At 41.6% G+C, this 25,203-nt stretch overlaps 3 protein-coding genes across 5 annotated transcripts in view; all 3 read left to right on the forward strand.

Annotated features, from left to right (window-relative positions):
* Positions 1 to 4,620, forward strand: part of cita (citron rho-interacting serine/threonine kinase a) — a 40,453-nt gene extending 35,833 nt beyond the window's left edge. For 2 of the 3 annotated variants that reach the window (XM_088005477.1, XM_088005478.1), the window contains exons 46-48: positions 37 to 219; positions 1,534 to 1,924; positions 2,582 to 4,620. In XM_088005477.1, the coding sequence (XP_087861603.1) occupies positions 37 to 219; positions 1,534 to 1,924; positions 2,582 to 2,605 (598 nt within the window). In that variant the 3' untranslated portion in view covers positions 2,606 to 4,620. Of the gene's footprint in view, positions 1 to 36; positions 220 to 1,133; positions 1,464 to 1,533; positions 1,925 to 2,581 lie in introns of those variants that run through there. The other variant, XM_088005479.1, reaches the window with a different exon arrangement.
* A 3,442-nt stretch (positions 4,621 to 8,062) lies between these two features.
* myl2a (myosin, light chain 2a, regulatory, cardiac, slow) lies at positions 8,063 to 11,473 on the forward strand. Its single transcript, XM_015003631.2, has 7 exons — positions 8,063 to 8,104; positions 8,379 to 8,471; positions 8,952 to 9,027; positions 9,122 to 9,226; positions 10,085 to 10,163; positions 10,320 to 10,368; positions 10,596 to 11,473. The coding sequence occupies exons 1-7, from the start codon at positions 8,102 to 8,104 to the stop codon at positions 10,698 to 10,700; spliced, it is 510 nt and encodes a 169-aa protein (XP_014859117.1). The 5' UTR covers positions 8,063 to 8,101; the 3' UTR covers positions 10,701 to 11,473.
* A 2,722-nt stretch (positions 11,474 to 14,195) lies between these two features.
* pxna (paxillin a) overlaps positions 14,196 to 25,203 on the forward strand; it is a 37,539-nt gene continuing 26,531 nt past the window's right edge. Inside the window, exon 1 of the mRNA XM_015003626.2 lies at positions 14,196 to 14,445. Within this exon, the coding sequence (XP_014859112.2) occupies positions 14,433 to 14,445 (13 nt within the window). The 5' untranslated portion in view covers positions 14,196 to 14,432. The remainder of the gene's footprint in view (positions 14,446 to 25,203) is intronic.

The raw sequence follows: 25,203 nt of genomic DNA on the forward strand, positions 1-25,203 counted from the left end.
TTGTTTAAAATAGTTTTTGCTTCCCCTGCTCTTCAGGTCACACTCGTATGCACACTTGGACATCCCAAACCCACGTTACCTTGGCCCAGCCATTTCCTCTGGGGCCATTTACTTGGCCTCATCCTACCAGAACAAACTGCGGGTCATTTGCTGCAAAGGCAACCTGGTGCAGAGTCAAGAAGGCGGAGGAGATCTGCAGCGCAACGGCTCGGGACGGAGGTAAGAGAGCTCGCCTTCACTTATGTCTTTCATTTAGGGACCGCTTTAGTGACATGCCATCCTCTTGAATTTTGGCATGTTTCTGAAGTGCTATCCATTTTCAAAACAGACAGAATATTAAATTCCTGCCTTCAGTTTTCACAAAACACAGAATAAAAGATTAAGAGCTTGTAATATTACAAGGGAGCAACATTCTTGCCCAAAAAAAGATGAACAAAAAGATGTAATTTCTTTTTCTTGGCTGTTGAGATTTGATTAACTAGTCATTTAGTTAAAATATATATATATATATTTTTTCTCAGCACCTAAAATGTCTTGTTTTAGGTCAGCTTTTTAATATGAAGTTTCCATATTTGTCTGTTTAATTACAGAAAGATATAAACAATACAGGAAAGTCCAACCATCGTATCTTTCAGGAACATGCAGCAGCAAAGGACTTTGTAAAATTGTTGTTTAACATTAGTGTCCTTTGCCACGGTGAAACAAGTCCTTTACTGGTGTGAGCTGAAATGCTGCTCAGATAGGATGAAGCTATTAAAGCAACATCCAAAGCCAGATTCAAGTTTACAAATATGTCCTTTATTCTGATTAAGCTAAAATTAAAGGAAGATGTACACTCTTTTTCATTATTTTGGCATTTATCAAGGATGAATAATGTTGGTCCTGCTAGCTGACCTAAAGCAAAACAAGGCAAGGTTTGGAGCCATTATGCAGCATATTTTGATTTCAGCTGCACACGAGGTTCTGTGTGTGGCTCAGAACAAGTTTAGAGCAGTGGGATGTTTCCAGTCACTGGTTCTGGTTCATGTATGTGGTGCTGATGGGTCACTGGGCTTAGCTGGCACAGGTGGCATCCGCACGTGGTGATGCTCCGAATGTTTTAATGAAAAATTTACATTTGTTTTGTTTTGCAGGAAAGGTGGTCCATTTTTTATCTGTCACAGATCATGATTTTTGTATTTATTTGTTTTTAAATGATTTGTTGAAATGCCTCATCTCGATAATAAACTTCAAAATAAAAAAATGTTTTTGCTGTTCTTGCGCTGACTGGTGTAAAGCTTCATTAACGCTCTTTATTTTGTTGTCAACCGCTAACTTAAATTCAATTCAGCAGCCTAAACGGAGCTGATGGGTTCAGTCGCCTCTAATCACAAACAACAATGCGCTTGTTAGCCGATTCAATTAGCGCTAGCATAAATCCATTTCCCATCACCACGTCCAGACTCTTCCGGTGCCAAGCAGAGCCCAGACTTTAAACCTCCTTCACTTAACGATGCACCATGTCTGTCTTTACGCCTGGGTTCCTCCCCGCAGTCCCAACAAGCGTGGGCCGCCCTCCTACAATGAGCACATCTCCAAAAGGCTCGCCGCCAATCCTCTGGTCCACGGCGACCCCGGCACGCCCCACCGCTACAGAGAGGCCCGCACGGAGTTCCGGCGGGACAAGTCTCCGAGCCGCCCGCTGGAGAGAGAGAAGTCCCCCGGCAGGATGCTGGAGAGCCGGATAGTCGGGTCTCCCGGCAGGGCCATGGCTGCTGACCCCAGGCTAGAACGTTCCCCGGGCAGGGCCATGGCTGACCCCCGCATGGACCGCTCCCCCGGCCGGATGATGGACGTTCGAAGGGAGAGGTCACCTGGAAGGTTCGAGGAGCGTCAGAGACTTCATACCGGCTCTGGGCGCACGCCCATAAACCCCGTCAACAAGGTTCGTCAACAGGATAAACCTTTAGGTTCATGGCTCTTCGTGTTGTGCTTTACTTCGATTTCTCTTCAAGTAAACAAAACTTAAAAGCATCTCAAATATTTATGGCTCCCAAAGAGATCCTTTATTTCCAAATGTCATGCTATGCTGTGCAGCTTTACGAGAAAACGAATTGTGAATTTGTCAAAGAATTTTAAGATTATTTTTGGTAGATATTTTTAGTGCTTTGTGAAAGTATTCATATGGCTTAAACATTTCCACATTTTGTCTCATTGCAACCACAAAGATATTTTATTTTGACTGTATTTAGTAGACCCACATGTAGTTATGCAAAAGTACAAACTAGAAGAAAAATCTGAGAAGTGCAGAAGTCCAGTCTGTCCCTGTGGGTCAATACTATGTAGATTGTTTCTCCTTTTACACTTAGTGTGTATTTTAGTGGTTAAGGTGCTAAAGCTTGGTGGTGAGGACACTGTTAGTAAATCCATGGTGAAGCAAGTGCATGTTTTCCTAATATTGTGTAGCCCTAGACTATCACATAAACCCTGAATAAAGCACTTTGAAGTTTGCAGGTGTAATTTTAAAAAATCAACATCTGCAAGAGTTCTTAAATATTCCAACATTTAAAATGCTAAGACATATTTTTTTGGTCTCCTGCAGGTGTGGGACCAATCATCCGTCTAAGAATCAGCGGAGCCACACGCCCTTCATGGAAGGAGAAACTCGCCTTTTGCAAAGAACCAGTGAGAACGTTGCAGACTCGTCCTGAAACACTGCCTATACTTAAGTACCTACACAGAAAACCAACCGTAGCTGTCGGATACTAAAGGTAGTATTAGAAAAAACAAAGAGATGTCCTTCAGATTAGGCTATATTTTCAATGGAGAACAAAATGTCATACTGGCCACATAAACCTGGTTTTTATGACGTTTTTAGCACATGTTAATAATTTGCAAAGGAAAAAGCTAAGATGTGGGTTTTTACATCGAGTCTGGACTTGGTTGGTTTTGCTACTTTCAGATACACCTTCACATGCTGCTTACTACAACATAAGCACAGTCACAGAAACCCAACCTTAAAGTCATCCGCAGCCACCAGTGATGAATGGTTTAAACTGGCTAAAATCAACATCATTAAATTCGGCTCCGCTCCTCCTCAAACTCCTTAACTACAGATCAGGGCATGGCCTCCACACACAGTCAGCTAATTACAATCATCTTCAGCTGGTCATCAGTCCACGCCTGACGGGCCGCGGCCGCAAAGCAAGCAGAGAAAAAGTTCAGCATCGCCCTGTTTGCCCTCCTTGACGGGTCAACACTAAAAAAAATAAAATAAAAAAATGCACTACCCACAGCCCGCACCCCCAGCAGCGATGGAGCAGTACCTTTCTAATCCTTCAGAACACAATCTGAGTGTAAATAGATGAGACATAATTTTATATATATATTCTGAGAGGGAATTTCAAGGCTGGAAAAAGCCGTGTCTATTTTTGTTAAAGAACAAAGTGATAAAATAGTCCTCTTGAATGTCCGATGAGTATTCTTTTAACGCGTCTTTATCAAGTGAGTGATTGTATCTGGATCTGACTCGTGTATGCACTTCCATCTGTCAAAAAGGGAAAAAATCTCAGTACTGAATCATATATGAAGGAATGAAGAAGAACAAAAAAAGAAGAAACAATCATGTTTGGAGTTTAAAACCTTAGTACCTGAGCATTTCTTTTTGTACAGTGTTCCTTACTGTTGTATATAAACTGAAAATGTTCAAAGTGAAGATGGAAAGGATTTTTTTGTTTTTGTTTGTTTTCTTTCTCTCCTGATTCGTAAACGGCATGGATATGTATATCTGAAACGAAACGGAGTGTTGTCTTCTGCTTCTGCCTCATCGAGTTCCACAACCTTACAAAGCACGTAAATATTAACTACCTTGTGTGAACTATCTGCTCAGTGAAGTCATGTGACAATGACTAAATCCTAGCCTTTTATTATTATTTTGAGTTGAGACATCTACGTCATTCAGAAGATCAGTAAAATTACCCATCCATGTTGATTCGAAAGACAAATTCATTTCTGAACATCGGTTTTCAGTCATGGTTCTTGAATGTAAGCAGATGAGATACCTCACTTTGACTTGCCCAGTTTTTCCTTCTCGGCAGTAAGGCGCTCAGTTTGAAGTTATTTCTGGAATTTCTTTAAACTCCTTTATGAACTTTACCCTTCCTTCCTGAATGTATTAAAAGTCAAGAAGATGGAGCTGATTTTACCAGTGTTTAACAAAATGCAACAGATTGCACACATTTTCAGCTGGTCTCTGCAGGACTCTGTACAAAAGGGTTGCCCACATATTTTAATTTTTATTTTTCTATTTCATCGTCTTTATGCTTTACATATTCCGGATCATAATGCTCTTATGCTGGATATGATATTGATGTCTGCTAACAAATGTTTAATTAGCATTTCCTGTAGAGATTTTGTCACAGAATATTAAATATTATAACCATTGTCTTTCACTTATGATTTGCATTGTTGTTTTTTTTTGTGTGTGTTTTGCTGTCATAAATTGCAGGAAAACAACTTGGCTCTTCTCCTTTACAGTCACACTACAAGCCTAAAGTTTGGAAACTTCAGATTTGTACAAAAATGTCCAATTTTGATTGGTTTACTTAGATTCAAATAAACAATTAATACATCAAAAATAAATCTTACTATATATTTTTTTTCCTTTGTTTACATTTTTTTACTGCTTGGGACTTTTCCTGTTTGATAAATGTTTGTTAAATTGTGCATATCGGTGGAAACGGTCTGATCATAACTTGAAGTTACTTCATAGCTTTTGGTCTGTAGTGTGCTTGAGTAAATTAGAATATCATCTGAAATTAGTTTAATTCAGTAATTTGTTCACAAAGCAAACTCTCAATATCAAACAGCATTCTTTAATGTTGTTCAGTATTTCACAAAATTTGAATAAAACAAAGTTTAAAAGAATGTCTAATACATTAAAGTTATGGCGTACTCAGTCCTGAGGATCTGACTTGACTAGCTGACGATCTTTACCGTCGTCCACTACGAGGGTTACCCACAGAAGGTCACAGTTATCGATGGTGGATGTTCTGTGTACAGTTTCCAGGTGTATTAATGGAAAGTCGAGTGGAAAGAAAAAAAAGAGAAGCATGCACAACAGGGATAACTTTTGCGCACGATAACCCTCCTAGAACTTGATTCTGTGAATCAAGTTGCTTGAGCTCCAAAGTGAGCTCAGCTACCTACCAGGAAAAGTTGAGAACAGTTCATGCTTCCCTCTGTTGACTTGTTTTTTTTGTTTTGTTTTTTTGGGTTCATATTTCATTTTTTAGTACAACTTGGCGCCTTGATTGGCCAGCAACCTTTAACGCGTCTACTGATATTGATGTGGACAACCACAGGATGGCTGGTTCCATGCCAACCTGCACTGATGCAGTAAATCTTCCAAATCTATACAGTAAGGAAATACTTTGCAGTAAGTTAAAATTAACTAGAAATATGCCATTCTATAGAAATCTGACTTTCACTTTTTGAATTGACATGAAAATGTACTTTTCAATTATATTTAGATTTTAGATTTACCTATGCGTTTCTAAAGAAGACCAAAGTGTCTCACAGCAGGAGCCGTTTTCCTCGTCACTCCTGCCTTCCAGACTCTTGAAGACAGCCGGTGAAAAGGCCATTTTGTCCAGGCCCATTGTGCTCCAGAGGCTGCTCTATTTTTAGGTGTTCAGCATTCAGTTGATGTGACAATGGCTTGCCATTTCGGCCCCGGTGGCTGCAGCGGCTGCTCGGATCCAAGAGGGGCACAGAAGGAGAGTTTTAACGACCCCGTGTGTCTCTTTGGTTAACAATAACTTGCCTAAATCCGACCTCCTTGTATGCGCCACGCTGTGAGATGATGCCGCTTGGCAGCTGCTAGGAGGTTCATCCACACAAGCGTGTACGCGATAGTGGGAGGCCCGGGTGCATGAAGGCCTTTCAGCGCCTCGCCTTATATAGACGAAACACCTGTGGCCTCACCTCCTAACCCCGGCCCGCTTAGCTCATTTTCACACACTGACGCTTTTCTTGACCGGCGGAGCCTCAAGTGACACCGGATGACTCGCTAATGATGCATTGAGACGTGGCACATTGTAAGGACGTGTTCAGTGTCTGCTGTGTCGCACTTCAGTATGTCGCGCCTGCTGCCGATGACATCCTCAGAGCTTTGTTTCAAATGCTCTGCTATGCTAACAACACCGCTCCTTAGATGAAGCTTGGCTTCCCCTTAAGAGATCGGATCATATTTCTTTTGAGTGTATCTTTCTGTATTTTTCTTACTGCTTTTTTTTGTCTTTATTGGCATGTTAAAAATAGATGCTCATCATTGGGCATCTTTGTCATTTTGCTTGCTTTTCGACTACTTGAGGTTCAAAATTTGATGGGTTGTGCCAGAATATACCGGCCTGTCATCATTTCACCATAGTTGGTGCCTTTTCTGATGTCATCAACCTAAATATTCACAAATTGACTGTACAATTAGAAGAATTGTACAGTTTTTAGTGTGATTTGAAAATCCCCAACAAAAACTACTACCTAGCTGCGTTTTTACTGTCTGTTTGGAAATGAAAACAAAATAAATCACTCCATAGTTTCTTTAATGACTGAATCACAGCAGCTGCATTCAGGATGTAGTAAGCACAATGTGTCACACTATGACTGTGTTGGGGGAGAGAGTTAAGCCAACACCAGTGATGTGAAGAAGCTGGTGTGAAATGTGAGCAAGTTTGGCTCTAACTCAGTCCTGACAGCTCAGTAAATTACGTGTAATGACCTGGTAAAGCTCATCCCTTTGTCCAAAGGGAACAAAAATGATTGGTGCTTGTATCAGTCTATCAAATTAAGAGTTTATTATGATGTTGTTGGTGAGAGTCTGAATTCATATGGGCTAATTTCCAGCCTTCACCAGGCTGAAAGTTGTCAGAGCTTTAATAAGTGTAAATCTTTGAAACGTAGATTCTCAGACACGTTTCGCTGTGAACCTTTCCCCCCCCACCTATGAATGTAGCTCGTTGTTTTCTGACACACTGTCCAAACTAATGAGCTTTTTGAAGAAAATGTATTCAGGACAAGCTCTTAAAGTTGATGCCGTAGCATAGAAACACTTAAAAAGTTCTGTTTAAGAATCAGATCGCCTCATGCAGCAAAACGAGAGCGTCGCTGTCTGATCGATGGCAGAAATGTATAAATGTAGCAGCGCCGCACTTTAACACATGAGGTTGAAGTCTAGTCACAGCAGTTTTAATTTTAAGTCTCAGACCTGTGGCACAACTCTCACTGTGAGTACCAAGAAGACATTTTGGTGTCAATTACTTACAGATGTAGACAAGCGGATGTACTGTGATGTAGTTATTGTATGTTGGCAGTAAGTGTCTGGTAGTTATTTTGGTTTGATCAGGGTTTCTGATTACCACAAACAAGGATCTGAACCAAAATGAGTAAAAATAGGAAATATAATGATTTTAATGAAAGATCTACAAGTTGATTTTTAGGTGAATTTTATCTAAATATATATATATCCATCATTCATAAAAAATATATCCAACTACGACAAATACACTTATGCAATGGAAATGTGCTATTGGTATTTGGTATTAGGTCTTGACTTGGTCAAATAAAGCGAAATTTTAGGTTGGACCAAAAAAAAATTGTCATGAAGTCAAGTGTTTTGATTAAAATAATATTGCTCACTTATCTTTTCATGCATTCAGTGGAGGTTTGACTGCTTCCTGTCCACCTTTGCTGTAGTTTACGCAGAAAGAGACCGAACCGCATCATAAACGCTACAGCAGGTTTCATCCTATCCAACTTTCAGCTCAAGCGTGTCAACCTTCAGCCTGCTCTTGTTGCTGTAGACTGGTTCCTCCAGCCTCTTTGTGCTGTGTCGATCAAGACGACACAGAGAGATGCCCGTCATGTCAGCGCTGTGTTTTTCCTCCGAGAGCCCGCAGCACTAAGTGTTGTATAAAGCGTCATTTACCTGTCACTTCCTAAAGAGGACATAGTTTATAAATATCATCCAGTGGAGCTGTGGCTCGGGGACTACAAAAAGGCCACCCACAATCGCCCCCATTGTTCACTGGCATCATTGTCGGTCTGACATCCCAGCTGCTCGGCCATGGTAAGTCGGCATGTGTGACATGTTTGTTACCGTAAGGACAGGTGTGTTTTCTTGGCTCCGGAGGAGCTGCTGTCAGAGTGGACAGCTGATGGCGAATAACTCTGTTACATTGTGGAATAAATGTTGTCCTTTCGTTCATAATCTGAACACCGGCCATCAAGTGGAAGTGCGTAAAATGTGCTTGTTTACATCCTTAAAGCGACACTTTTTAGCTGATTAAGGTGCTGTGTTTAAAAGCATCTAGTTTATGGTTTTTCTTTATTCGTGCCAAAAGGCCCCCAAGAAAGCCAAGAAGAGGGCGGCGGAGGGAGCCAACTCCAATGTGTTCTCCATGTTCGAGCAGGCCCAGATCCAGGAATTCAAAGAGGTGAGCGCGGCTCTGAATGATTCAATTCCCTCTGAAACCCAAACGTCTCTGCGCAGCCTGAGTACAGTTCACACACACACACACACACACACACACCGAGGGCTCCGGCTACTTTCCCTCCTTGTCCATTTCTATTGTTCACGGCCTCAGTATGGCCACCTGTCTATTTTCATGCCTCGGGCTTGGCAACAGCGGAGCTCGCGGTATGTCGGTATGAAGGTCGGCGGTGCCCAAACATTCAGACGGTGTCATCAGCGATTAGGCCGCAGATGAACGGCTGCGCGCGCCCCGGATGCCGCACGCGATCCTAAGGGGGTTTACAAGTTATAAATACTTAAGTCTTCATCTGTGAATGCAGTTCAGAGGAAAAAAAAGCATTTAAATTTAGAGTTTAAGCATTACTGTTACAGAGATGGCTTGAAACAATCTCTTTAAAAGAAAAAATAAAGTCATGGAGCTTTCTCTCTGCTCTGATCTCAGGCCTTCACAATCATGGACCAGAACAGAGACGGCTTCATTGACAAGAACGATCTGAGGGACACCTTCGCTGCTCTTGGTATGTCGACATGCATGTTCAAGGACCGTAGGGACGTCAGTCTTCAAGTGCCGACGATCCGCCTGCTCATTGTGTAGCGCGTTTGCTCCCAAAGGACGTCTGAATGTGAAGCAGGAAGAGATCGACGACATGCTCAAAGAGGCTCCTGGTCCCATCAACTTCACAGTCTTCCTCACAATGTTTGGTGAGAAGCTGAAAGGTAAGAACATAAGCAGCGGTTAAGCTACTCCGAGTTATCTCTCTGTGCTAAATATGCGCTGCAGAAGTGAGATGGAAACCATTTCCAGTCAGAGTAATTCTGATATAAAAGTAAAGCGGCTTTAAAAAAAATAAATAAATAAAAGTTACCAGTGACGCATCTAGAAACTGTTGCTTAAGAAGATTTTTCCAACTGCAGTCAAAGCAGAGGATGTTAACATCTCCACATCCAGGCTTCAGAATAACACCACATGCATAAAGCTGATGCTGTTCACACTGCATCAGGCTCCAACGTGGACCATCATGTTGAAAAACAAACCAGACGTTACAAAGTCACTCCTACAGGGTCTTTTATGAGTGCAGAAATTATATTTTGGCATCACACAAAAACAAAATTGCTTCACTGATTGACTGCTTTGGTTCAAGAGCCTAATGGTTGTAGGAGGAAAACTTAAGCAGCAGTAGTGCTGTCCTTATCAGGGCCTGCTGTTATTTTTACAGATATTTATTTTTATTTTTCCACCTTTTTGACACCACTGACGTTGCTTCTCTGCTTCAGTTAAAAAACCCACAATCCTGCACAACATGGCCAACCCTGGAACACATAAACAGCTAAGATGGAAATTAATATCTGCCATTAATATTAGTCCAGTTTTAGCAATATGTAAAAAAAAAAAAATGTACCAACATCAGCCGAAACAGATGTTCATGCTGTGACACATCATGAATCTTATAGCAGTGAAATAGGAGCTCATTCCAGACATACTGACCTACTTCACTAACTGCAAGAAGAGCAACTAAATAGTCATTAAAAGTAAGTGTGTTTGAAGAATGGTGACGGCTGCTTTAATGACTCCAGGTGCGGATCCAGAGGAGACCATCCTCAATGCGTTTAAAGTCTTCGACCCCGAGGGAAAAGGCATACTGAAGAAAGACTAGTAAGTGTCAGGAGGACGCACGCCTAACTCCACACGAAGTTTGCAAATTCATTGAAAGCAACGCTGTTTACGACGCTCTGGCTGCAGTTGTTCATCCCAGTTCACAGAGTGTCGCTCTGAAGACTCTCTTTTTTTTTTTCTTCCTTCTCTTTCCAGCGTGACACAGATGCTAACGACGCAGGCCGACCGATTCTCCTCTGAAGAGGTACATTGTGGAGTTTTACGCTAATTGTCGCCATTATTGCTGATTACTGGGTGCGAGTGGGTGACTCTTAGAAAGAATGGACGTCATTATGGCACGTGTGCACGTCGGGCACATTTTCTTCCAGAATAATAATTACAAAAAAAAAAAAATCAAGAAATGGTGGTGACTCATCCCAGCTTTTGATGCAGATTGAGTGATGAGGCGTTCTCGTGTGTTTCGCCGGTTAGATGGAGCAGATGTTTACCGCCTTCCCCCCTGATGTGGCTGGAAACCTGGACTACAAGAACCTGGTGCACATCATTACTCACGGAGAGGAAAAAGACCAAGAGTGAACCTTTTTCATCATGTTTTTTTTAAAAGCAACTCTATAGGCTAAAAGTGAGAAATGCAAGCTTTTTGCTTATGTTAACTTCATTGTTTCTGTACAGTCAGACTAAAAAAAAAAATAAAAAAAAAACGATGCTTCCAAACTATTTTTCTCAAAACAAAAACAAATACAGACAGCTAAGAGTTTAATTGCAACAAGATGTTTTTGTTCTGTTTTACTTCCAGTATATTTTTGAGACTAATTATCATATTTTTATCCTAATTTTGTAGACCAAAAGCTACTATTGTCTGTTTTTACAGTGCCTTCAAACTTATTCGCATCCCTTGAGCTTTTCCACCGTTTGCCTTGTTCCCACTACAAACGTCAGTTTTGATGGCATGCCAACACAATCGTGCATAATAGTGCAAACAGAAGGAAAATTATGCACGTTTTCAAAGTTTAAAAAAAAATAAAAATCTGAAAAGTGTGTCATGCATTTTCAGTTCACCCTTTACTTTGACACCCCTGAGTTCGAACAGCTTCCTTCAGAAGCCTCCTAATGATTTAGCATGAACATACCAAACTCCACTGTGGCGAACGGTAGTGGCAGCATCATGCAGTAGAGATGCTTTTCCTGAGCTTGGGTAAAGAATGGCATTAATTACCAAAAATTATTAATGTTTGTTGTTGTAACTTGGCAAAAAAAAAAAAGTGGACAAGTTTAAGGGATGTGCGTACTTTAGCAAAGCACTAAATGAAGTGTATGCATGTAAAAAAGAATAAACATAGTTAAACTCAGGTACCAGCCTGTTTGTAACACCTGTGCTTCATAAATAACTACACCAGAAGCTTCTGTTAGTGACAGATTTAGAAGTGAACTTGGGAATAGCAGCTTTTCTATTCATCTTAAATCCCAGAGAGCTGAATCCAGGGACCACACTTGGAATTAGAGATGTACAGTGTGGAAATGTGTGGCACAGTGGGCTCCTAGTAATACGTGACTGCTGAAACACACGACTTCACTCGCACAAAGGCTTGTTGTTACTTTGGAGTCGAGCTGCTGCGACGACTTTAAGCTCACGAACAGATGATGCCGTCTTCATCAATAGAAGCGGTAAAAGTGAGGTTAGATCTGAATACATAACATTGAAATTTGTTTTCATCTGTGTACTTATAATAATGTGGTCAAAAATCCCCTCATGCCTTAGGAAAATATCAATAAACAAATCAGATTTACAGGTACACCGACTGAAATTATATGAATAGAAAACATCAAAACACTTTAATATCTAATTAAATGTATCAAATAACTTGTAGTACCCGTAGTAAACCTGTGAACATAACTGTCTACATTAATTAAACAAACAATACTACAACAACTACTTCTCAGAAAAACCATTATTTACTGTGCTGATGGTGCAACTAGAGGTCGGTATTGACGTCTAATGCAGTCCCTAAGTGGACTTGGTGTTCATCCATGAGAAATAATGGATGGGTTTATTGTTAGAAGCTCCTGTTTGTGCAGAGTGAGTCTATTTAATGGCAGCTTGTTGGAGTTACCCAGAAAACATTTTTTTTTTTTTACCACATTCCATCTGCTGTGAATGAGGAACCTTTGCTTGTGGTGGTTTTGGTTGAGACTCTAGTAATTAGTTAAAATAAATGATTCAATGAGACAGAATTTGAAAGTACGTCCAGCATCTTCTCAGCTTGATTTTGCTTTGCTCCATCTTGCAAAGAAAGTTGTTTCCATTCTTTCTTATTTTAATCTGTTAGACGTTTCCAAGCATCAAGCACACGGTAAGGCACGGCGTGATTATTTTACAACTGCTGCACTGCCACCTGGTGGCTACATGCATTAGTGCATCACTGCTGTGGGAGAGCAACAGTCCTGCTATTCTCTCTTCACTTGGTTTGCTTCTGGCTTAATGATTCTGATGCCGAGTTTTATGAGCTCTGTTACAATAAATGCTGTTTACACGGTACTAAACAGGAAATTCATGCACATGACCACTATTGGTTTGTGGTTTCAATCTATGTCTAAATTTAGAGATGTGATCTATTCAAAAATCAAAACATAAATTTACAGCCATTAATTCAACTGGTGTTTTGTTCAATGTTGCAGGGCTTCACCAGCCCAGAAGAAACTGTCAAAACAGAAACAGTATTTATTTACTTACAATTTTGAATGTGGAAAAAAAAAATATGTCTACTTTTTGCTTAGAAATCTGTCAGAAAGCTACACTGCACAGAGTATTCCCTGCAACCTTTTAGCTGCCGCCTCTACATCCCCTTGAGCATCGGATGAGGGAAGATCCAGATTCATTGCTTTAAGGAGAAGTAACTGAAGGTTATGCTGCGTTTCCTTTCTTAAGCACATCTTCTCATTAAAAGAAGTAGATCATGAATTATTGGGTTTCACCAACTATTTAAAAAGTTTTGTTTTTTTTCAGCTTACTTCGAGCAGCACACGTTCAAAATCTGGGTTACCTTTTATGCAGGAGTAACTTATGGAGTATGCTGACAGAACATCAGTAATAGTTGACTCTCTGAATCTGTTCTGCACCTCCAAGCCCCATATATTCCCCACACACAACTTACTTCAAATAGTCTTAATTTCTTTCTCATTTTAGTTGAAAATACATTAAATTATACCTGCACAAGCCCCCTCAACCAAAAGACGAGTTGTTATATATTTGCTCATTTAGAAACTTCTCAAAAGGAAAGTGCAGAAAAGGAAGATTGAGGTAGGAGACTGAACTTCTTGCTCTCCCACAGTGCAAAACCTCAAGGGACATTTCTGTTCGTATCTCTAACTCAACAACTTAGAAATGTCAACAAAACTAGCACTACATAAAACACCATGCTGCAAAACGAGGGAATGATTTTCTTATGTGAGGAAAGAAAAACTGGAACATGTTCACGGGGAGATGCTAAGCTAAATACCAATGTCAGTACAACAACAGTAGGATGCTGAAATGGTCCAGTCAAAGTCCAGACCAAACTCAAACTGAGGGTACTGTTGCAAAACTTAACATATGATGTTTTACATAGTGCCTGACTGAACCTGAATTATTCTGTGGAGGATGTTGAGGAAAAAAATAGTGTGTTTGAAAAACCCAAACGACTTACAGCTGTATTTGCACCAAAAAGTGGCTTTACAAACTTATATTTATAAAGTATTTCATTATGACATTAGAATAAAAGGGGCTGAATACATCAGCGAGATTCTAAACCCAGTATCCGCTGCCTTTCACCTCATATTTTATGTTGAGTTTATCACATAAAATATTGTTAAAATGTACCGACGTTTGTGATTCTGACGTGATAAAATGTGAAACCTCCATGAATGAGCATACCTCACTCTTAATGCGAGTACCTCTCTGCGCCCCTAGATGCCGCTGTTCCCTCTGCGTTGTGTCTGCAGGAGCAGCAGGAGGGCTGGAAGTGGACTGTAGAGGACTCCTGCGGTGTGTGTGTTTGTGTGTGGAGGGGGGTGCAGGCGGTTGTGTATGCGTGTGTGTGTGTGTGTGTGTGTGTGTGCATTTTCGAGTCTGCTGGAGGCTCGTCGAGCAGCACCAGGAGGAGGAGGAGCAAGAGGGCTTGAAAACTTCACTGCGTCCAGCTGGAGAAATTTTCATCCGGGGAGATTTCTGCGTCTGTCGGAGCCGAATCGGCACCTTTGTAGTCCAGCTGTGTCCGTCAGAGAGAGGGACCGGTCCGGTTCTCATCGCTGGAACCATTTCCGGCGTCCAACATGGATGATTTAGGTAAGTTATTTCGGCGAGAAGGCAACATTAAAGCAGCGCGTGCGCCTACGTGGGCAAACGGGCACAAAGCTGAGAATATTGGGGCTTTTTTTAACCCTCAGGAAGTCTGCTAATGAGGTTGTTGTCGCATTCATTGGTCCTTCTGGGTTAAATTAAAGCAGCGCAGGCGGACGGGAGAAAGCAGAACGCGTGGACACCGGGTTTCTCATCATTAACTATACGGTGTTTATAAGCTGGAAGGTTTGTGGGGACACTGGTGACCGTGCTGCTGCTGTGGGAAAGTTAATATGTTAGTCTGGTGTTGGGTTTCCTCAACTTATTTATCCTCGGACCAACATGTGATATAATCATTCTAATAGGAGAGTAACCCGATAAGACCTGGTGGTCGTCATGATAGAAATCCGTGCTGCTGGTTGGATAACGTTGATTTCTGCTGAAAATATTGTCGTGGGCAGACAGATGAACCCAGGCGAGCTCAGTAAGACGTACACTTCGTTACAACTTTAAATGCAAACCCTGAGGGGACAGATTGCGGTGACAGGGAGGCTCAGCGGAATACTCTATCATCCATCTCTCTTCCCCTTTTAGCTGTCGCTTATCTTCTTGCTGTAGTTTGACAAAACATATTTCTCAAATAAAACTCACTGTTTCATTGGGGCATGCCATTAGCAATGCATAAGGAGAGCAGTGACTGACCTGCGAAGCAGGTCAGTCACTGCCTCCATGCATTGCATGGCAGGCACCTATTGTTCTACACCCAATAGAACGCCTGGATATTATTATTATTATAACAACTTCTTCCATTACCGTTAATGCGGCTCGTACCGCTGCGTGCCCACCCACAAAAGTGGTATCAAAACGTGTGTCTCGATCCCGGCATTGGAGCTATTACTTTTATTGGGGATCGGAGTTACGACGGCGACGTAAAAAGCGAAAAACGAGCGAAATTTCCAACTGCCGAAACCTTAGAGTGTAACTGAAACCAACTGCCGCTTTTTAGAGTGAGAAAAAGAGTGGAATTTTGACCCCAAAATAATTTTGAAATTGCTCTCATGGGTGCAAAAATTGCTCTATTGGTATGAAAGTCGGTCATGACATTGATACGAATGCCTGCTCTGGTAAAATGTTTTCAAAATTTCCCTAGGGCTTACGGTTTTCTGTCCAGGTGCTTCAGAGCAAAGTTTTGGGACAGGATAACTGACGTTCCTCCCCAGTGTTTTACATACATTTCTGAAAAATCTCTGAGCTCAGCGCACACCATTTTTCTCTCATCACTGCAATTACTGTGATTGAGCTACAGATATGAATCGCGGTAATAGATGAGATGAGAAATAGCCCTCTCATATGCTTCAAACGGTTTTTAGATCGGACTTACGGAACCCGAACGGGAAGCAGTCGTTCGGACTGCTTTTTCCATTAAAACTGACTGGGTGTCTCATAAAGATAGATAAGTCTGACACACACAGGGCACTTTCATCACTATAGCAACAGAATGCAGAGAGGGAGAACTGCTGGGGTTTGGACTACAAAGACTCTGTAGTTCTAAATATGGCGGAACACTTTAATACTGAGGGCAGAGCAGAAGGTCAGAACTACAACATGGCGGAACACTCAATGATTACAGAGGAGGGCTGAGCTGGCAGTTAGAACTACTTCCTGTTTTGGGCATTATACAGGTGGATTAACCAAACCACTGTTACACATTGGATTAGTGTGGTTATGAAAATTAAGTTTACTGAAAGTTTCAAAATAAAACTCTGAAAATTGCACTGACAAAAGTGCATCGCCGTAGGCGATGCAAAAATGAAAATCTTTTTTTTATGTTTTTTTTCTCAGGATAGTGAACTGCCTTGCGCAGCAAGGCAGTTCATTAACATTAGCATTTCATGGTTGTCTCAAAGATTGAAATCCTTCCCCAGCTTTCTGTCTCACACACACAGCAGTTGGCTGAGGGCCAATCGCTATAGCAACAGAATCCAGAGAAAGGCAAATCTGCTGGTTTGGACTACAAACCAGCAGCCATAACTGCCATAACTGTAGTTCTATCTATGGCCAAGACTCAGTTAAAACAGAGGCCTGAGCAGCATGTCAGAACTACAACATGGCGGAACACTCAGTTATTACAGAGGAGGAGTTGGCTGGTATTATAAACAACTTGTGCTTTGAGCATTATATAACTGATTTAACCTGATCACTATTACACATGAAATTAGTGTGGCAATTTCAAATGAAGCTTATTGAAAATTTTCAAAATAAAAGCCTTGACAATTTTTACATCATGTAATTGCTCTTTTTACATACATTTCTGCAAAAAGTTCTGAGCTCAGCGCACACCATTTTTCTCTCATCACTGCAATTACTGTGAATGAGCTACAGATATGAATCGCGGTACTAAATGAGACGACAAATAGCCCTCTCATACGCTTCAAACGGTTTTCGAATACGTATCACGGTTCCCGAATGGAAAGGAGTTGTTCGGACAGCTTTTTGGAGTGAAACTGGCTGGCTCAAACACATAGAATTGTTTCTCCCCCTGTCTGGAGAAACACAGGGGGAGGCTTGATCACTATAGCAACAGAACACAGACAAAAGCCAAACTGCTCCTTAGGACTACAAAAACACCATCTTTGTAGTTCTAAACACGATGGAACACTTTACTACAGAGGCCTGAGCAGAAGGTCGGAAGGTCAACATGGTGGAACCCTCAATCATTACAAAGGAGGGCTGAGCTGGCAGTTAAGAAGTACATAATGGTGGAACTCTGACTTATTACAGAAAGAAGGTGAGCAGAATGTTATAACTACAGACAGGGCAGAATGTTCTGGGCATTATATATGAACTGGTTTAACCCAACCACTGTTAGACATGGGATTAGTGTGGCCATTTAAAATGAAGCTTACTGAAAATTTCAAAATAAAAGCCTGACTATTCCTCTCAGGCCTTTATTATGTTTTTCTCTCAGGTTAGTGCAGAGAGAACTACAGATTTAAATCGCGGTTCCATCGGAGACAAGAAATTGCCCTCTTATATGCTTCAAAAAGTTTTCGGATTGCTCTTATGGATGCTGAACAGTAAGCCGCTTTGATCAGAAAAACTAACTGCTTCAAAGAGTTGCTGCACTCCTCTCATGCTAGTGCAACGCCCTAGGCGTTGCAATAATATTAAGCTTTTTTCGCATTTTTTTTCCTCAGGATAGTGAACTGCCTTGCGCAGCAAGGCAGTTCATTAACATTAGCACAAGATTGTGCACAACATTAGCACAAACTTTAGCATTTTACTGCCCCCACTAGTGCACTGCCTTGCGCAGCAAGGCAGTGCACATCCTAACATCCTAACATCCTACATGAATATTAGTCTTCACGCTAATATTAGCATTTTGGCTTATGCATTAATTTCAACATACTGAATGGTACAGGTGCAGTTTAGTCAACATGTTTCTGACTCACCACAGGTTATTGACTACATTGAAGCTTTCTTTAGCATTAATGCTAATTTTTTGCATCAGAACGCTTGATTAAAAACCGACGGGCACACTTTGGCATGCCCCTTAAAATTTCTGCGGAATTTTCTAGTTTTCATTTACATCCCTGCCACTTAAACATTACCTTGTGAACGCTCACACCATTTAAACTTTTTTTTTTTTTCCACATTTTGTCTGGTTATAAAGCTACACTTCAAGGAGAGATTTTACATCTACAAGCGTGGTGAGGGTTTTAATTTAGTCCGTCTGAATCAATTTGTGCATGTTTCGCAGTTTACCTTTACTTAGCTCCAGCCATCTTCCCATCAACTCTGAACTGCTTCCCAAATTGAAGAAAATGATCCCCCTGTCATGATGCCACCGTCACTGTGTTTCACTAAGGGGAAGGCATTTACATGCAAGCCAGAAAGTTCTGTTATTTTTTTTATGTATATAGTTATCAGAGTAACTCAGGCTAACAACATTCGCACTCCCACCTACTGTCACTTTGTCATTTTACAACCAGGTGTGAAGTAGGTGGTTATAAGGTGACTGGATGACAAATTTTTCCAAATACTTTTGGAAAACAGGCCTACTGTATTAGTGTAAATTTAAAAAAACCAAACCGTCCCACACACAGTTCCCTCGTCACTGGAACAGTTTTTGCCCCCTGGTGACTGGTAGGATAAGTTTAGCAGGACATCCGTGAAATGCATTTCAGGACTCGAGTTCATGTGCTAAAAAAACACCCGAATGCGTTTGTCAAAGATGATGAATGTGTCGCAAAAGCTGTCCAAGAAATGCTATGTCCTCCACCCCCGCTGTGAGCTGTAGGTGGAGTTTCTATTAAACAACAGACACTTGTGTTAAAGAGGGAGTTCAGGAGTTTTAAAATGAGGCTCTGTTGAAAGATTCACATTAAATGTATTATCTGGAGTCAATAACTCCAATGGCTTTGTCATTTGGCATAAAAACAAATTAGTTGAAGGTAATAGCTGGTCTGAGAGAAGCCAAAGTGGTCTTCTGCCATTTTAAAATGACTCCAAAAGAAAATCGATAGCTTTTACTTTTTATATGTAAATATAAATATATAAACTGTTAAATCATTGTCACTTGCTGTGGACAGCAGCTTACAGAGAAGCTGATGATCTAAGCAGGAAATGGAGGTAGAACACTGGGTTTTACCAATGACGCTGCTGTGCGAAATACATTTGTGGTCTGAGTAACCAGCTGATAAAAATAAGTTAGGTTGTGGAAAGAAAATCAGATACGTTCTGTTAGTTTTTATTTTTCCTTTTTACTCCAATTTACTTTTACGTCTCACAGCAAATCTGGTCGCATGTTTCAGGGAGTTTGCATAAAGGGGGAATATATCCTGACTAACAGCTTGCCCAACGGTGACCCACATGAGCTTATTTTAACAATTTAAAACAACTCAAACCAAAATGTATCACATCTGTCTGATTCAACGCTGTACTGGTGGAGAATAAGCATCAGCGCTTTAACAAAAGACGGATATGATAGTTTTTTGTTTTATCAGCTGAACAACATCACTACATTGGGTAAAGAGGAGTGGGCAGACTTTAGCAGTCAACTGAGATCTTTTACAGACGATTGCAAGATCTGATAAAACCCAAAAATAGCCGGTCACTAAATTAAAAAAAACATCTAAATTAAGAAATAAAGACTCTCATGAAAGTGTATAAGATTAATATCCCATGAAGATAATAATTTTCTGTTTGAGTGGTTGGTGTGTGTTTTTTTTTTTTAATTACGATAAAAAGGCAAATAATATCTTCACATTCTTTATTAGTCTGGTTTTTGTCAAGCTGCCCATTAGCTTTAGCCTTCACCTTATCGAATTAGCAGTTAGCTTTAGCCTTCAGCTTATCGAACTAGCTATTAGCATTAGCCTTCACCTTATTGAGCTAGCTACTAGTATTAGCCTTCACCTTATCGAGCTAGCTACTAGTATTAGCCTTCACCTTATCGAAGTAGCTGTTAGCTTTAGCCTTCACCTTATCGAACTAGCTATTACCATTAGCCTTCACCTTATCGAGCTAGCTACTAGTATTAGCCTTCACCTTATCGAGCTAGCTACTAGTATTAGCCTTCACCTTATCGAAGTAGCTGTTAGCTTTAGCCTTCACCTTATCGAACTAGCTATTACCATTAGCCTTCACCTTATCGAGCTAGCTACTAGTATTAGCCTTCACCTTATCAAGCTAGCTATTAGCCTTAGCCTTCACTTTATTGAGCTAGCTGTTAGCCTTAGCTTCCAGAGGAAGTGCTTTGGTTTAGAAATTTTAAGGAAAAGCTCAGTTTTTGGAGCTAAAACTTATTCCCCTGGTGGGTATCTTGTCATTGGTGGGAGTGAGAGTGAAGCAGGGTCGTTGGCTAGTCTATATCCAGTCAGTATTTATGGGCATCATCTCGGCTTACAGCTGGTACGGGGCTCTCCTTAAAGTAGCTGCTTCAAAAATATGTGTTACACAACCCAGTGTAATTACCATGTCACAGGGCTGTAAATTCTGTCATCGGTTTAGGAACCAGGCAGAAATGTGGCACACAAACAGAAGCGTACTCAAGTGGTCCATGCTCTTTCATTGTGAATAATATCAAAGCCGTAGTGGGGTCTGCTGGTTTTGTTTTGTTTTTTTTAATCTGGTTTGGAGAGTTGGATGAAAGCACATCCACCGTGGAGTGCTTTCATCCACGGTGATGAGGCACCATGGAGATCCATCAGCACAACCTGCTCCTATTTTTAAACCTATATCCCTGCATCTTAAGAGCTGAGCCAGCAGCACCTAGAAACCTGCCACCAGGTCTTCCCCCAGCCTGTTCCCCACTTTCCATCACTTTGTCTTCCTACTTCCCATATCCTCCCAGCAGCTCTAATGAAAGTCGAGATTCTAACCCTGAAAGCTCTATTCCCAGCCTCAGTTTTACCCTTTATTTTTTTATTTTTTTGCAGAGGAGATCCTACAGGCAGGTTTTTGGGAGAGAATGGATCTTAGCCAACATTTATCTGCCTTTAACGCTATACAATGCCCCACCCTCTCTTTTCCCACTCCCCACCATTCCTGTGGTTATGCCGTGCAGGAAACCGAAGCCCTGCGATCTATCGACGGTCCAAAGGAGAGATAAGCCTTTATTGTGCGAATCGGATGCAGGCGGATTGAAAAGGGTGCACGAAAAGCTTTGTTTTAGTACGCCAGGTGTGCGTTTATCTGCATTTTGCATCGTCCTTGCCGGTTCTTGCCGCTCAGAATCCGAGGCTCGCTCTCAGGCAAACTTTTATTGACCCCCCCGCCCCCCACCCTCCTCCGCCCTCTTCTTCTCCTCAGTTATCAGCACCGCCAAGCGCTGCTTCTTGCTTCACCGCTCCGGGCCTGCACCGACAAGACATGAATGTCAACGAGCCCCCCTGAAGTTAACTTTATTTTATTGACTTTGATGATCTGCGCTGTTTTATTGCTTGCTTTTTATATGCGCCTGCGAATACAGTAACCTCGTATCGCTCTTTCTCTCTCTCTCTCTGTCTCTCTGATGCCACTTTGGTGACATCGTGAGCTAAGAGGCTTGTCAGCACAGCGGCTTCAGCGTTAGAAATGTCACTCAAGTTGCGGGAGTAAGGAGAGGAGTTCTTTACCAGAGGAGATCTGGAGTAACCCAGATACTCGGATGGGTCTAAATTTAGTTTGTATTGTTGTTTGCAGACCGACGGAAACATCAAAAGCTTTTCTTCCTTTGTGCTACACTCGGCATCAAACTGCAAGTCGCATCAAATTTCTGCATGAGGGCATTTTCTTGTTTTTAAGTTTATTCCCACAATACAGATTTGCTTGCATTTGGGTTTTATAGTATCCTGAATTATCACTGTAGTATTTAGCATTGTTTTATGAATGGTCTGAATTCATGTCTGTCCCTGAGGCCGATGGAAGGAGCTTAGATGAAGCAATCTGATGCCAGTGTGCTACTATCACCCATCCTATACTGCAGAGTGAACATGATGCTGTGCAATACGCTGAGGTACAAGAGAGGGTTTTTTTTTATCTTTGGTTCCTCTACAGCTGACACTTCTCTTTTGCATCTAAATAAGCATCACATTTCTGTCCATCTCTTTGTTTGTTGTGAAGAAATTCTACAAACGGTTTAAAATTCAGCTTGTGGCCAAATAAGATGACAGCCTATCTTCTAGATTAGTGCTTTCTAAACCTTCCAGCTTCTGATCCACAAAATAAAAATCAAAGGTCATGACTCCAACTCTTGGTTAAGCACACACACTTTTTTTTTTTAACTTTTTTACACACAAGCAGCATCAACAGCTAATTTATTGATCCTTTTATTTATTTTCAAGTATCCTTCTTAAAAAGATCTTTTACAACATTTCTAAAATGCATATATTTTCTCATTGTCACTGTTTTGCATGTGGATTCATTTCCGAAAAGGAACTTCTAGTTTTTCTCAAATAAACTTTTAATCTTCCTGTCATTGGACACATGTTGCTCGTACTTACATGTGATGCAGCTGGTCAGCAGTCGGATGTGTTTTACCCCGGGTTTTTATCTCAGGTGTGAAATCAAAGTTTATCAGATCACTGTAGGATGTTGTATTCCCTCAGTAACAACATTCACATTGAAGAGTGTTTTGGCAAAGGACCGTTCGCAGATTGGAGAAAACTTTCCTGTTTCTTTTATCTCTACATTTCAAATTATTGTCATAAAACAGACATCTGACAAAAGCTTGTTACATTTTTTTAAAATTTCTTTTCAATAAAATTGTAAATTAAGTGTTAAAAGTCGGTTTAGCGAGGCACGTGAAATTCGGTGAAACTGTAAGAAAGTGGATGTCGTGTAAGGTTAAGGCATTGCAACAGAAACCGTAAAATGAAGATTCTTGTATGCTGATTTGAAACACTTCATCTCGAAAAAGAAACCTTGAACTTTGTCACATATTTTTTGGCTCTTTTTATAGCAAAAGCTGTTGAGGTTTGAGGTTCCTTTTTATGATATATATATAAAAAACTTAACTTCTTCTTTGAAGCCCGTGAGTCTGCAGTGACTAAGGCCGACGCTGCAGCACACCAGCCTGCACTGTGTGATAATTTCTCTGGGCTTGAGGCGCATCGAACACACACCGCCAGAGCAGGAGCCCAAGGCCCCAACACAGCATCTCTGTTTGGGTTTGTCCATCTGCTTGACTTGAAAATCAAAATGCTACAGGGCTTTGAAGCATATGGTGTACAGTACACACTCACATTCAGACGCACACAAGCCCAAACTTAAGCGCGCTCATGATCACAGACTGCTGGTGTGGACAGACAGCTCCGTTAGTGCAGCTGACTAAGCAGCAGCTCGACGCTCAGCCGACCGTCATGTCATCTCTCATGGGTTCAGCGCTCCGTAAGAGCAGACACGGTCGATATTCATGCTGCTTCTTAACTTTGTGAAAAGAAAAGGAGGGGTGTGTGGGAGGAAAAAATATGTAGAAAAATATATTTAAAAAACCATCTAGGTAGGAAGGAAATTCATTCCATCCTGAAGGTCTGGTTAGAAAAAGATATTCAGTGATGTGCAAAAATTATTTACACCTCTTCCAGCTTTTTGAACCATTAGCCATACAGTCCGCAACTGTAGTCAAGAAGAAAACCATTGTTGGGAGGAAAACAAGCCAAAACAAGTAAAGGTTGCAGTTTGCATACTTTACTTTAGGGAACATATGAAACATTGAAATAGAGTGCATTTAAAACTTTGGTGAAAAACTCCATGTGGGAATGGACGGATGCTCACTTTCCCACAAGGTGATGTGGGTAAAAAATAAAATCTCTGCTTGTATCATAGCAAATACGATTTCCGATTTTTATTCATTTTCCTTTCTTCTTCAAAAGAAATGACAAAAGACAGGAGATATTTTCAAAAACTGTATTTTATTTCCCTTGTACGACTTGACCTGAATTCAAAGTCCAAATAAGTAGTCAGCTAATGCATGATACACTTTTCAGATTTGTCGCAGCAAAGATTGAGAATCAAGAATCCTACTTCACAATTATGCGCTGCGTCGTGTCGGCCTTTTCCAGAAACTCTCCAGAAAAGTTTTCGTTTGCAATGTGACAAAATGCGCAAGGACTCGGTGGCGCTGAACAACCAGGGGGTCACGTCCCACTTTCTGTGCTTGTGCCAGCTGAGCCCGGTGACCCCTTTCCTTTGGCGGCGTCCCGTCCAGCTAGAAACACGCTTCGTGACAGGAGGCGCCCTCAGTAATGTACTGATGTGCCGCAGTGGCAGCCACAGTTCGTTGCTGCAAAAGCAACCGCCGTGTAGACCAGACATGATGCGAGTCACTGCAACTTGTGAGTACGCATCACCCAACCCTGACTCCCTAGTGGAAATCCATCCATCTCTGTTGCTGCTCCCTCCAGGCAACCAGAACGTCTCCGTGCAGCTTGTTATCCACGACGAAACGAAGCGAAAATGAGGACATATTTTTGCATTGTGCATCTTTGTATGCGCTCCGCTGTGTGCCTGAAGCGGTTATCGACCGCCCTTCTACCCCGCTGAGCTCCGATGAGTGCCGCTCCCTCCTCGCTTTGTTGTTGGGTTCTCATCTCTTCCAGTCCTGCAGCTGACTGACGGCTCAGCTGATTCGTCGCCACCGGTCCTCTGGTGCGGACTGCGGAACGGCCTGCAGACGGTTCTCACAAAGAACGATGCTGCTGCAGTGATTACAACATTTGATCGGGCTGTGAGGAAACAAGGCTGTGTTCTAACCGCTGCTTTTCTGCTTAACTACAGTGTATCATAATTACAGCTGCCACACTGTCAGATGGCCTTTTAGATGCACCTGCAGGATCCTTTTTTCTCTCTTCCTCAGACTCTTCCTCTAATTGCTGTGCAAATGTCATTTTTCTTAGAGCTTGCATGGTTGCTGTGGCTGCAGGCTGAGATAACACATCCCTGCTTTATTTGGAAATGAGCTGCAGCCCAGCAGGTTTCCTCTGGGCTCGTGGCAGGTTTAAACAATCGCTAACACACTGCTCCCGCAGCCCTATTTGGGATATAAAGCTGTCACAAAGCGAGCCTTTGATGAACTGCGAAGCGGAGCGGACGGAGGCGGAGGGGGTGGGGGGTGGGGGGGGCGAGACCGAAAGTGAGCGTTGCGTTTGCCGTTACAGCTGGATCTGCGATCAGATTCTGACTTGCTCAAAGAGACGCATTACAGAAGCGACGCGCCGGAGGCCCGATGGAGTTTATATGGCAGCGTCAATGACGCTTCACAGGTTTATATCCATGGAGAAT

The sequence above is a fragment of the Poecilia mexicana genome, unplaced genomic scaffold (assembly GCF_051168715.1).
Source record: "Poecilia mexicana isolate PSO_F unplaced genomic scaffold, ASM5116871v1 scaffold_5, whole genome shotgun sequence".
NCBI lineage: Eukaryota > Metazoa > Chordata > Actinopteri > Cyprinodontiformes > Poeciliidae > Poecilia > Poecilia mexicana.